Source organism: Loxodonta africana, chromosome 1 (assembly GCF_030014295.1).
Source record: "Loxodonta africana isolate mLoxAfr1 chromosome 1, mLoxAfr1.hap2, whole genome shotgun sequence".
Taxonomy (NCBI): Eukaryota; Metazoa; Chordata; class Mammalia; order Proboscidea; family Elephantidae; genus Loxodonta; species Loxodonta africana.
Window position 1 is genome coordinate 23627522 of NC_087342.1, and position 14738 is coordinate 23642259.

Here is a 14738-nt window from a genome sequence, read left to right on the forward strand (position 1 = left end):
AATCTGGAAATTGGTTTTCAAACAATCAGGTGAGCTGTATTTTCAACAGTTCCACATTCATTTCCTATTCTAAATCTTTCTTGTCTGCTGCTGCTTCATCATTCTCGGTTTGAGAACACAAGAACCTCTCTAATGAACACAAATGAAGCTTTCCCCCGTAAATACTTTCTAACAGAATAAGATAAATTTTTAAAAAATACTGGCATTCAAGAAATATTTACCCTAAGCTTGGAAAAAGGCAAAATGTAAAATAATACTGACAGATTCTTTGATATCATGCAAGAGCATTTTGTAATAAGCCAATCTGACGTTCTTGGGAAATATCACAGTATATTTACTAACAATTCACAGCTGAAAAATGCAAGTTTTTTATGACCCTGAGAGGTTAGAAGTTGACCTGCAGAAAATGTTAAGCTGCTATGATTTTATAGCCCAACAGAGAAGTACCCTCAAAGGCGGTAGTTTTGATGCCATGTAGAAAGTTAACCAATCTTATATTTAATCTAGGAATTTTGTTTTGCATTCCTCTTTCAACTGACTCTACAAAGCCTGTTCCACAAATACTCTTACTTGGAACCAGGTCTTCGTCGTCCTGCTAGTTTCTTCATCACTGAGTTAAACAGAAGGTTGGCCTGTGATAAGCAACTTTAAGAACTGTGCTTTCACAATAGCAAGAATTGATACTGATACCCAGGAATTATAATTCAACTTACTTCTCTTAAAATCAAATGCCTACAGTATATGGGGAAGTGAAACTTGCAAAGCCAGCTGAGTGTAAAATGACAGGCACTAAGCAATTTACGATGTAGCCGTTTTACCTACATAGCCCTCCTACTGGCAAAATAGGAGAGACAAAGTACTTGCCTGTGACCCTAATCTAGGGCCTGTGAATCAGTGTGACTTTCAAGCTTCTAGAGCCATAAAGGTCAGCCAGTCCTCAGAGCACACTTGTAAGTTCAGATCCACAGGAAAAGAAAGCAGAGTTCAAGGTGATCACCACTCCGTCCCCACTTCCCCACACTTGTGGAACTCCAGCTTGTCCTTCTAAACCTGCATCTAGTGTAACCTCCTCAGGAAGTCCACTCCAGACACATTTTATCACTCCCTTCTCTATTCTCCATAGCACTCTGTTCAGGTCTCACTAACAGCGTATCTGATTTGCAATTGTTTGTTTACAAAGCAGTCGGTTTGGCTTGACTATTAACCCTCTGAGGTTCAGATCCAGACATAAAGCCTGAAGCAAGAATATTTACAGTAGATACTCGGTATGGTTTCTTCCGCTGAATTTTCATTTTCTTTATAACCAAGTCCTTTAATAAGAGAAAAAGTGAGAAAGAACCAAGTGAATTCAACCGGAATCTGTAAACTAGAAACCAGTTTCCAGATCAGAAGCAGTTTGGGCAAAGGTGAGGAAGAAAATAACAACGTGCCTCTTGGTCCTCTTTTAGCACTAATCCTTCCACTTTTTTTCTTGGTCCTCCTTTAGCAGGAATCCTTCCACCTCTATAAAATCTCAACAGGAATAAAATGGAACTATAACAAGATGAAGGATGGTCTGATTAAAATACTACACAGTCTGTACTATGACTTCTAGTACAATTAAAAACAAAAAACAGTTATCGTCGAGTCGATTCTGACTCGTAGCAACCCTATAGAACAGAATAGAACTGCCCCGTAGGGTTTCCAAGGAGAAGCTTGTGGATTCCAACTGCTGACTTTTTGGTTAGCAGGTGAGCTCTTAACCACACTACGCCACCATCACTCCACAGAAAACATCACTATAGTAGTTGTCAGACAAGAGAGAGCGCCATTAGTGTGTCCATGATAGACTTCAGAATCAAATCTCTGAGATGCCAGGCATTTGAGGCTTAACTCTAATATTCGCCTCATTCCTCTCTAGGTACCAAGAACTTACCTGGTACTGGCACTTCAGAGCACCAACTGTAGAGTTCAGGTTGGAGAAAGAGCATAAAAATTAACTTAAGGCAACTCCAGACTTTAAAGAACCTAGGAATCACCCCCAGATCTGAAATATGCCCAGGTATCCAGGCCCCACTCCAGAGGCGAGAATTCACTCAATACGGGTAAGACCCAGAAATCTACTTTTTCATAAAACAGCCGAGCTGGCTTTGATGAAAACAGGCTGACGCCCACAATTTAAGACAAGCTATCTTTAAGGACTGGCTATCTAAGTGCCCCCCCCCCCCGCGCTTTTACAGATGGGAAAAATGAGGCCAAGTAAATCTAGTATTTCCAGCCCTGCTTGGCCTTCTAGTTAGGCAAACACTACGGGATGTTCTGGGTTCACTGAAATAAAACCAGAAATTCAAGTGTTTTGATTTGGTATCAGAATCTCTGATGCACGGTCTTCACAATGAAGAACCGGCACCTTCACTGCACTCCCCGGGGTTAGAAAACCCTTTCAAGGAGTCAGTGTATTCTCTCAGAAGGCAGAAGGGAAAAGACACAAAAGTTTTCCTTCCTCCTACAGACCTGAGGTTAATACCTTTTGTAACATCTGGCTCCAGGATTTATTTCAAAGCCATGAGCATAAACAGAAGAACAACAGGTTGCCTAAGATGCTCATTAAACACGTTGGTCTCTACGAGGGCTTCCAATGAGACTGTCCTTCATTACCTGTGTCACTGAGGTGGAGCTGCTCCTCACTCTCTGAAAATGGAGGAGTCCTTGGCCTGTATCTCCTTTCTCTGTGCTCACCCTGCCCATGGTCCCTCCCATATACAACTTCCTTGCAGTGAAGCCCGGCTTTCCGTGGGGACTTTGGTGAAAGTCCCTCTTGGTGTCGGGACTGTTTCCTCCAGCTCGGAGTTCGATGGCTACTGTCAGCCTCCCAGTCATCAGATCCAGTGCTCAGAAACACCTCTCCACCGATCTTGGGAAGGGGAGGTTTCGGGAGTCTCTCACGACCACACTGCTTCCTTTCATGGTGCTCACTGTTGATCTGGGGGTTGTCCCTCACTTTGCCCCAGTGAGAGGATCGCTCTGGTGACCAATGCTCTTCCAGGTCTTCCGAGTTATCCAGCAGAGCTTTTGGTTTCTCCTTCCTCCGCTTCACAGGCTTTCCATCATTTTTGAGTCTACAAGGCCTTGAGAATTCAGAACCCAATTCCCTGGCCCTCCTTGACCTTGGCTGGTCTGAGTGGAGATGGAGGGATGTAAAAAATAGAAACGCAGGTTAAATGAGTATGATCTCACTACAGAGGGGAGAGACAGGGCCCATGTTTAATATATTTGAAAACAGAGAAAACTGCTTTTTCAAGTTAACGAACAGAAGAGGGGATGGGCATTCACTGGAATGGTCCATGCACATGTGAAGGAATCTGGGTGCAAAGCCAAAAAGGTAAAAAATCAAAATAAAATTAAGTGAAAGAGCGTAAATCTGAAATGACCATGATTAGGTAGAGTTACAGAGTATTTTAATATTTGCCAGTAACAATAATGATAGCCACCGAATGTTCAATTCTACCTATAAAACCAATTTAGAAATGGTAAAGGGGGGAAAGTGGGGGTTGAAGGAGCCTTGTCAAATGAAAGAAAATTAAGCTTTATGATTTCAGTCACAAGCTTTCCAAGTATTCTTACTGGAAGTGACAATAAAGCTTTATTATACTTTTCAGAATGTTGCTAATTTCTGTTTAGTTCAGAAAAATAACCCACAGGGTCTTCTATCCTCCCCACTAGGTGGCCAAAGCAAACACTACCACTTACTTCAAAGAATAGATAGCCCTGTATTACAGTTCAATATGGAATGGGATGAAGTGGAAGAAGATTTTAAAGGCGCAAATGATCCTATGATCTTTAGGTAATTCTGCTCCTAATCTTAATTGCAACTTGGCAGAAGAAAAATTATAAAGGGACGACATATTGGGAAAAAAAAGGGGAGATGGGGTCATTTACTAAATACAGTTCAAAAAACTTTATGATACTGAATACTTTATATAAAAGGCAGGCTGTATTATATGAGAAGTATACAAGTTCTCAAGTTTAAAAGAAACTTCAAATACAGCACATAGATGGGTGCTTTTGTCAGGTCTCCTTTAGACACATGCCTACCGTGAGAACAAAGGAAGCAAAACAATACGCACTTTGCAAGAGTATATTTATTTTCGTCTTTTTTAAGACTAGAACCACATTTTGTATTTGAAACAGCCACCATATGTAGAGAAGATAGAGGTCTAAACAATTTCTTAGTTTTCTGGATTTTATTTTTAATCTGATAAAGAAATAGAGCAAGAGGGAGATACGGGCTGACTGCATCACTGATGCCATAAAGCTTCCACTCAAAACCTCAAATTGTTTCCTCCTGAGCTCTTCATAAGGGAAGTTTTTCAGAAAGATAAGATGTAAATTAAAATCTTTCTTCTAAATAGTCTGTAAACTATAATTTATGGTTTTACATAAAAGCAAAAGTGAAAGAGAACAATTACTCTCTGAGATAAGTACCTGCTCTTTTAGCCAAACTATTATTTGAAGGTTTTTTTTTTTTTTATTATTTGAAGTGTATCTTGACAGCTGAGAAAGAATCAACTAACTACTGCTGTGAATAAATATGATATTGATGGGTTACTTAAACGAGTGGCCACATCCAGGGAACAACGGTTTACAGAGTTAATACCAACAAGCACATAGAAAGCTACGTGAGCACAGCTCTTCTCCAAACCCAAAAGAAACAAGAAGGGTTTGTTTTCAACATGGATGCGTGACACTATGTGTTTTCTTTTTTTATTCCTTCTAAACAATTAACAATATGAGTAGTTTTACTTTAAGGAAATGTGTTATAAAAATCAGAGAAGAGCTGTCACCACATTTTCAGGGCTGACTAGAAAAAAACTTTTATTGCCTAGTTCTCCTAATGGGGTATTTCTAAACCTGTGAAAGACAAATAGGACTGGAGTGGAGGGAATCTATTAGAATCCTCTAAAACTTACCCATTCTAGTTGAGAATTGAGACTCGCATGTTTCCTGAGATAAAGTTATTTGGCAAATATAATTAACACCCCTCAAAACCAAAAAATATATTTTATATGTGTGCCTCCATGTTTGTCTTTCAAAAGGAAATTATTTTTTGTTTAGATATACAAAATATATACATACACCCTATTAATATATGTATAAAAAATAGTATTTTATAGTTTCTCCTTCACCCAAATCACATTATTTGATCTCCTCAACATCTATGTAAAGGATATCTCTCTAGAATCTCCACTTTATAGATGGAAAAATAGGCTTAGAGAGATTACAGTAGAAAGCTGTCTTAAAATTACACTTGTCTTAAGGACAGGATAAAATGTGAACCTAGGTCTCACGGCTCCACAGACCGTGACTTAAAAAATATACATACATGTATATATACATACACACACATATACAGCTATATATCTGCAATACAGGTAAGTGGCTTTGAAAGAAAAACATGGACACACAAATGAATAGCCACAGAATTTCACAGTTGATACACATTTGACAGATGGTCTAGATCATTCCAAATTTGTAGAAAATCTATGTATGATCATTTTTTAAAGTTTAAATTATGAACGATTCAGTGAAATAAAAGCTTAAAATAAGGCCATTTCTGTAATGATAATTCGTTCATCATTACGTAAGTAAAGCAAAATCATATTACACATCAAGACAGAGAAGCACAATCAAAGAATATCCCAGATGTGTTGGGAAAGGACCACGGCAAGGAATCTAAGGATGGCTCTGTAATACGAGCCGAGCTGTACTGTGGTTTCTGTGGAATTCAATCCCGTCTCCCTCGAAAGCATCTACAAGAGGACTGCATGTTTAGTGATACACAATCTCCCAACAGCAACAAACCTGAGGCCAGAGGAGTTCTCACATGTACACGCTTAGGGAGATCATTACACCTCCTGTTCCCCAATCTTCCCAAGCAAACATGCCACGCTCTACAAGTTTACAAAAGTAAGTAAAATGAACACTGGAAAGATTTTTTTGTAACTGTTAGGAGCCCTTGAAAAACCACTGAATTTTTAACATAGTCCCTGCCCTAGAAAAATGAATGAGGTAGACAGCACACTGGTCAAAATAACAAGGTTTGCGTCCCAGTCAATAAATTAATATAGTTTTTAATAGAGAAGGCTAAAATTAATAATTTAGTATATGGAATTACTTGCCATCCTAGTGCTTTAAAAGTAGGTTTAAAAGTTACTTTATTTGCAGTGAATATGCCTCCAGAGCAGAATTAAAAATAAAAATGAACAAAAAACACCAAACTACATTTCTAATACTTTAACTGAGGTTGAAGAGTAACTCTTTATCTTCTGGTCTCAAGTACAGCAAAATATGGCAATAATTTATCTTATTACATAATGTAATGCATGATTTCACTGGGAAAACCAGCAAAAGGAAGACAGCTATCAAAAGAGCTGGTCATCTTACTTGTGGAGGAAGAACATATCAAGCAATAAAGGAGAGTCAACCCGCTTACTAACTCAGTCATATAGCTGAGCTCTACTGATTAGGAGATAAATTTAGTCCAACATGACCGGCCAAAAACGATGATAATTCTACCATCTTTCATTTTTCTTACACGAGAGGGACACTTAACTTACCTTTTCATAATGGAATTATAGAGAAGATCCAAACCAAACCTGCTGCCACTGAGTCGCTTCCGACTCATAGTGACCCTACAGGACAGAGCAGAATTGCCCCAGAGGGTCTCCAAGGAGTGGCTGGTGCGTTCCAACTGCCGACCTTTCGGTTAGCAGCCAAGCTCTTAACCACTGTGCCACCGGGGGTCAGATTACAGAGAAGTGATTGATAATTGGTCTGTAAAGGGCTTTGGAATCTCTGACCTTAAAATACTTACTCTCTAGAAGTTGCCTTTAGGTTTTACTCACTTATCCTAAGTCTGCTCTTCAGTAAATACTGACACTAGTAACTAGAGAAATGTGTTTCCTTTGCGAGATCTTTGAAAAGGACTGAACAATACTCCTTTCCCAACACACTTTTAAGGTAAAGAATCACAAATAACACACCTGCCGCCACCACGCCATCACCGTCACCACTCTGCAGAAGCAGGCACTAGAGAAGCCAAGCTTTAAAAGGACGGCTCTCCTCAGTTAGAAATTACTCTACATTGTAATCAAATAGCAAAACAGCATCAACAGCAAAGACTGAACAGGACATCTTAAATTTCATTTTTGTTTGGCATAGATTAAAAAGAGAAGCATGGAAGAAAGCTTTGTCACCCAGTAACTGATGCATGGTATACCTTCTTTATTCATGACACTCTGCTGCTTCAAACAGAACTGCCCAGATTTCCCTGAGAAAAATCAAGCCCAAAGTCCCATCCGCCATTTTGCACACCCCTCTCTATGTGCTTAGAATGTAACACAGCATTCGGAGTGGCTACGGCACACAAGAGTGCATGCCATGTGTTACAAAACTATACTGAAGTTTTAACAGCCATAAAAAGTGGCTCTATGCATCCAAGGAACAGATGAATTCATTAGATTCAGACAGAATTTAGTCATCAATCTCAATGAACCCAGTGCCTGTGGACAGGAGAAACCAGGTACAGAAGGCCACTGTATGGACAAACTTAAATGGGGCGTCTTGCAGTTGAGTCTAAGGATGAAGTAGGTTATGATGTGGGCATTATTACCTCTATCTTCATAATAGTAACTATCTCCATAAGCACTGGGTCCAGAGGGCTCTGGAAAGTGTTTCTTTCGCCTTTTTTCTTCCTGTAACTCTTTTTCTTGCAAAATGCGAGCTATGTCCTACAAATACAGAGAGAACGGAAATAAGTATCAGGAGAGAATGAACGAACCCCACACCGTGACCCTACAGGTCAAGGGTCCACTGCCACACTCTTACGGGCTCTGCCATGGCTCACCAGACTTTCTGGAATTAAGGTCGTGCTATCCAAATATCACAGGTGATCGCTCTGCAGGAGTGGCACATGATCCAAATGAGTGAAAAGACTTTTTTTTTTTAATTGAAATTTAAGTCAAACTAAACCTGAGAAAATTCAAACTTAGCGTTTCCTATATACGGTTATGCACAGTCATCACCTTGGGCACCTGCAGAATAGTATGGGTGGGCCCTATCTCCAAGTTCAGTAAGTTTGGCGGCGGAAGGGCCCAGGAATCTACAACAACTTCTAAATTATATTTATAATTTAATTAAAAAATTTTTTAAAGACAGTTCTTTCAGCAGTGCTGATTTAGCTTTTCATTAGAACATAATTGTCTTAACTGAAAAAGAGAAAACAGTCATCAGCAGACTGACGTCAGACAGCAGGCTCCTGTCTCCCCGCCTGCTTCACCCCGGGGCAAGTTTTTAGCAGTTACTATGTAACACAGTGGTGGAGAACTCAGCTGCTAACCAAGAGGTCAGCAGTTCGAATCTACCAGCCGCTCCTTGGAAGCCTCATGGGGCAGTTCTACTCTGCCCTACAGGGTCGCTATGAGTCGGAGCTGACTCTACGCCAATGGGTTGTTTATGTGCAAGGCACTGTGAATACAGAGTGATGAGTAACATGCTGACTCTGCTCCCCAAAAGGTTAACTCCCCATGAAAACAAAGGTAAAAAACAAGTAACTATCATAAAATTAACTTATAAATGCCACAAAGAGGGTTAAAACATCTATGGGAGTACAGAAGAGGAAATATTGTTGCTTAAAGGAATGGGTACAAGGCTTTGCATCTGTATTAGGTTTTTTTTTTTTTTTTATTCCGTATTAGGTTTTGAACAAAGAACTAAATTCCAGTAAACAAAGCAGGGAGAGAGAACAACATCAGCACGGGTGTGGACATCTTAACAGGCATCAACGTAGGGTACGGCCAATAGTCTTATCAGAACACAGGGTGTGATATGCTGGAGGAAAAGGTGAGGCTGGAAACCGTTGGAGGCCGGGTCACAAGAGCTCCTTATAAACAACCTTACGAAGTCTGGAATCTATTACCTGGAGGGTGAAGAATTACTAAAGATTCTTAACTGAAGACAGACGAGTTCAATTCAGTGTTCTGAATCTGAAGATTATCTCTACAGAGGCCAAAGCCCAATGATACAGTACAGGCACCTATATGCTCACATGCATGTTTCCAGAGAGAAGGTTCGTGGCTGCGGCCAGATTCTTAATGGCTCATGCAAATACAGCAACAATATTAACCAGTGCAAATGGTAAAAATGATACTTTTTGATATTTATAAATAAAGGACGCAAGGGCTGTTCAGATGTTAACAATAGAAATTTGAAGCATGAATTCCTATGCTTTCTCTTCCAATTTTCTAAGTAAGTCCAAGTAAAGAATATACCAACAAACAAAGACTTTGAACTAAACTACTCAGTCTTAAAGGGCTCTTCTGGTTCCACTGTCTTTTCCGTCCTTATGCATTATTTTAAGAAATCTCTGAGTGTCTTCCAGGTGCCAGGCCCTGTGCCAGCTTCATTATCTTTGATGTCATGCAAACTGATACATCAATCCATTAGGAAGAGAGATGAGGGACAGACCGATAACCAGTTCCCATCAAACTATCATCCATATAGTTAAGTTTTCCAAATCTCTATGCTTCTTACAGAGGTAGAAAGAAAATTCAAATGCTTCCCTGAGTTGTCATGCTTACTAAGCATCCAATGTTACATTTTGCTAAGTGGTTTACTTTATAGAAAACAAAAATTTTCCCCTGCTATAGCTGAAGGAAAAAAACATAAGAAAGATGGCTAGGTCCAAATGCAGAAATGATTAAACTACCGTCCAGGAATCTCATAGTTGCTCTCCTGCTACTGAATTTGGTTTTAAGGAACATGCATAGTAATAAGCCATACTCCCAGGGTGAGGAACCAGGAGCAAACAAGGACGCCTCCTCTCTGTAATGCTTTAGCCAGTCAAACCAAGTACTTTTCATCCAGTAGAACTATCATCACCATCATAATGGGTCCTGCACCTCAGCATCCAAACCTCCCAGCTCTTCTAAGCCCTCAGCTCATTTCTGAGTAAACTTCTGTCTGGGTAAGAAGGAGTCTGCTAGGCTTAAAGAGAGGGGAAGCGGTAGAAAATCCAAATGAAAACTGCTGCTGGATTACCGCTGGGGTGTAGTCCAAGTCCGTACCTCTCCCTTCTTTCCATGTTACTATGCAATGAGCTCACTCAGGTGATTTCAATATAATTTCCCCAGAATCAAGCTCAAGATGGCAACTACTAGTCACAAAGCTTGGATATGGCTAACGAGCTTAGTCACCTTGGCAAAAACAACTTGCACACTCCTCAGCTTCCTTCCGATTGGAGGTTACTCTAGAACAGCATTTCCCAAGCTGCTGCGTCCCCCACAACACTGGTCTCAAGAGATTCTCCAAACACAAAGCAGTCAGGGGAAAGTGTGTTTATCACATCTAACTCTTCGAAATGTACTTTGACATATTAAAAACTTTGATAAAAGAAAGAAAAAAACACTGTCTTCCTCTAACCCAGTATTTTCCAAATTTCTTTGATGACAGAAGTCTCTTCTGCCACATGAAAAAAACAAGCCTTACATAGAATTGTTGCTGTTGTTAGGTGCCCTCGAGTCAATTTTCAACTCATAGCGACCTCATGTGACAGAGTACATCTGCCCCACAGGGTTTTCTAGGCTGTGATCTTTACAGAAGCAGATCGCGAGGTCTTTCTCCCGCAGAGCTGCTTGGTGCATTCAAACTGCTTAACTGTTGCACCACCACGGCTCCTTTACCTAGAATTAGTGTTCTACAAAACACAACCTGGGGCAAGAGAAATCTAAAAGAACTCTTACGGTCTTTTAAAGTCATTTTCAATTATTTTTTTAATTAACCAAATTAATCAGGTAGACATACTGTGGGGCTAATATGCAGAAATAGCCCTACTATATAAAACAATTCCTTGTAACTACATTTATTGAAATAGGGTGTTATCACTGTATTTCACTTCTCCCTTTTCTGTTATCCAAGCTCACCCAACTCTGGACCATCTGAAACTCTGAACATTAGAAGAGAGCACAGGTAAAGATCTCCAGAATGCTGGAGAAAAGACATTTTAATGAAAACACGAGTTTAGTGATCCTCTTTCAACGGGGCAAGCATTACGCTGGTACCAGTGTGGACGGCACTGGGTTCTGGGTAGTGTGCAAAGACAGTATATATCCTCAAAGGTCAATATCCTCCAAGCTCTTATCTATTAAGTGTTAGAGGCAGAACAACTAGCATAATGTAAGATACATAGAGATAAGCCCTCTAAGAGGGATTTTGAGACAGGCAAGGTGCAGTGGAACTCTGGTGAGCCCAGCATATCTTTCCTAAGTAGTTGACAAACTACTTAAACACGGAGTTGGGTAGCTGAGTTCCTTTCCTTATGGTATTATTATTGTTTATGTGATTTATACCAGGCCTACTTCTCTCTTCAATTTTTTACCTCTATCCTAAAAAGAGGGTATCTTGGGTATAAAAACAAACCCAAGGGAGATCTGAAAATGTGATTGTCAAATTATTGGGGGAAGCGGCGGGGGGGGGGGGGAAGGAAAGCCATTCCATTAGATTGCCATGCTTCTTTTATGAACCACCAATTAACATCTCAGTAGGGAACTCAGGGCAGGTAAAATCCTAAAGGACTACTCTCCAAGAGCAGGAACAAGGGATGATACCATCCTATGGATGTAAAAACATCAGTATAACTAGGATTAGAGAAATAAAGAATTTTCTCAACCAGAAGCCTCTCTCCCACTTCCCTTTCTGGCTATATATGTATAAACTTATTTTTAAAGTATCAAAATACCTGGGAATTTTTTAAATAAGCTAAGATACATTGCTATTTGAGCTGATTCTCTAAATACTACCAACTTATATATTCTTGTATAGCATGAAAAAGTATCACGGTTGACATTACATAGTTTTTAATGTAAACTAGTTACTAAGTCTAGCCTTGAACAGTTCATTATGGCTTCAAATTGTTGGACTAGTGCCACAAGCTTTTCATAACCATACTAGTATTGGCCATACTAATGCCTAATTAAGAAAAAAAAAAATCCCATAAAATATTTCCACATCCACGTATACTTGGACTTGAATTCACACAGACATGTATATCTAGAGGTATTCACGCACGCACACACACATACAAAATTAGAGTTCTATTTGAGAATAACTAAATTAAGTCTGCTAAACATACATTCCTTGGCTTTATTAAATAGCACTGAGACATGTTTATGCTGTGACTGAAAGAAGGAACCCGGTGGAATTTATACAGTTACTAATTACAAACTCCTACAATACAGCTGGAATACAAGCCTCTTCAACAGGGCACCTAGCAAAAAATCCAACTAATACGTTCAAGAGGAAATCCTGGTGGCATAGTGGTTAAGTGCTATGGCTGCTGACCAAGAGGTCGGCAGTTCAAATCCCACCAGGCGCTCCTTGGAAATTCTATCGAGCAGTTCCACCCTGTCCTATAGGGTCGCTGTAAGTCGGAATCGACTCGACGGCAGTGGGTTTTTTTTTTTTAATATTTTCAAGGCACTGTATACAAGAGTTTAAAAAATAAAAGAAAAAAAGAGACAGAGACACAAAGAAAGAGGAGAGACAGAAGCTACAACGGTAGTAAAAGACAAAAAGAGAATAAGATTTTTATTCTTTTTTTTTAACTTCGCCACATCTGTCTCCATGCATGGAAAATGCTATTTTCCTTACATCTGTGCTCTGTTAAAAAACACAATAAAATGATACCACAAGAAAGTCAGAAATGCTAATTCACCCACACAAAGCTGTGTAACTTCACTACTTCTCAGGCATGTTGTTCACAAAAATCTCCATGCCAGAGAAGAGAGGCCTCAGCCTCTGGGCCCCAGTGCGGCTGTTTTGGATGGGGAAGGCAAACAGTATACAACAGCCCTGAACTCCCTGAGGAGAGGTGCCCCAGAAATCTCTTAGCGAGCTTTGGGTGAAAACCCAGAGAGAAATCTTACACAGCCCTGACACTGAATAAGAATTTATTAACTGAGCAGACACCAAAGGGAAGGAGAACATAGGAAAAAAACAAAAACAAAAACAGAATTAGGGCAGTTCAAGAGTTACAGGCCATGTTTTTCAACAGTTGGCAAGAAAATGAGCATTACTTTCTTGGTCTCAGACTCCTCTGACTACGAGGCACCCTGTCTTCCAATGGACAAAAATAAATAAATAAGCACTTAGCAAACAAACAACACATCCTTCAATAACAAACTTTATTAATGCAAATTTTGCTCGTTTAATAATAACGCACTCGTCGGCTGAGAGTCACATTTTTCTACGATAAAGATTATTTTGGCACAGTAGCCATCTTCTAATGAAGGCAACACGTCTGAAGGAGTTTTTAAAGGTTTGTTAGTCTCACTAAGTCTCCATAACTGGAATTCTCACTCAACCTCTCCTGTGCACAAGGGAAGGCAGAACATTCCCGTAGGTCAAACAGAAGTGGACAGCATGCTAGTGGGAGGCCTGTACCCACTGCCATCGAGTCAATTCTGACTCACAGAGACCCTAAAGGACACAGTAGAACTACCCCGTAGGGTTTCCAAGGATTGGCTGGTGGATTCAAACTGCCGACTTTTTGGTTGGCAGCCTGAGCGCTTAACCACTGCAAGACCAAGGCTCCGGGAGGCCTATAAGGCAAGTAAACTCTTCGCAAAAATCAAAAAACCAAACTTATTACCATTGAGTCAATTCCAACTCCTAGCAACCCTAGAGGACAGAGTAGAAATGCCCCACAGGGTTTCCAAGGAGTGCTTGGTGGATTTCAACGGCCAACCTTTTGGTTAGCAGCCACAGCACTTAACCATTACACCACCAGGGTTTCCAAACTCTTAAAAGATCCCTCAAATCACACCATATACGAAACGACTTGGCCTGTTTATTTTTTTCCCTTTCTAATTTTGCACGTGTCTGTCTATAAAGAAGAGATTAGGGTTGTTTTAAGGGGCAGTTAGAATGGTGGGGAAAACACTTGGAAAGAAAGCACAATTAACTTAATATATACCAGAGGACCTACACACATTATCTCATTTAAACCTCACAACAACCCTCCAGGGTATGTACAAGTTTCATGACTAATCCCATTTGGGATCTTGTTAAACCCTATAATAAAAGTAAAGGACCTGAGATTCAAAGCAAGGTGCCCCTAACTGCAAAGTTCACACGTTTTACGTTAGAGTGCTATTCAGTCACTGACACTTCCCTGGCATCTTATTATAGCTTGGGACCAGTCACTTAATTCTTCGCAACTTAGTTCCTTCATCAGAAAAATGGAGTTAATCGCTAACACTGCTTACTTTATAGAGTAGTACCATAAGATTACTTACTGTGATTTTTATTTCAATTCTCCATGAAAGCATAATACTGGCCTAAAACAAAGTATTTTGGTTTCTCTTTCTATCCTGTTTTTCCCTGAATGGGGGACAAAAAGAATCAAAGGATACATGCAGCATTTAGAAGATGCCAACTTCATTACTCTGACGTTTTTAACACAGAAGCTTTCCTGTCTACAAAATACAATCCCTTCTTTTAGCTCCCAGTTTCATCCTCAAAGCAGACTTGACTATAGAAAAGCAACACTTCCTGTGGTAAGAAGAGCCCCCTGTGTTGATAACAGGAAGCATCAAGTATAATTCCTAATTCTTACACTCAGTGCTGATTATCACAGAACCACTGTTTGATTCTTGAAGAAATAACTAAGTACACTCAGACCAGGTGTTTTACACTCATCTGGC

General features: G+C 39.9%; 1 protein-coding gene across 3 annotated transcripts in view; it reads right to left on the reverse strand.

Moving 5' to 3' along the window:
• Nucleotides 1-14738, reverse strand: part of CCDC50 (coiled-coil domain containing 50) — a 72653-nt gene that overhangs the window by 13349 nt on the left and 44566 nt on the right. For 2 of the 3 annotated variants that reach the window (XM_010592858.3, XM_064271965.1), the window contains exons 5-6: nucleotides 7652-7769; nucleotides 2638-3156 (exon numbers count right to left, since the gene is read on the reverse strand). In XM_010592858.3, coding sequence (XP_010591160.2) covers nucleotides 2638-3156; nucleotides 7652-7769 — 637 coding nt within the window. The remainder of the gene's footprint in view (nucleotides 1-2637; nucleotides 3157-7651; nucleotides 7770-14738) is intronic. The other variant, XM_064272099.1, reaches the window with a different exon arrangement.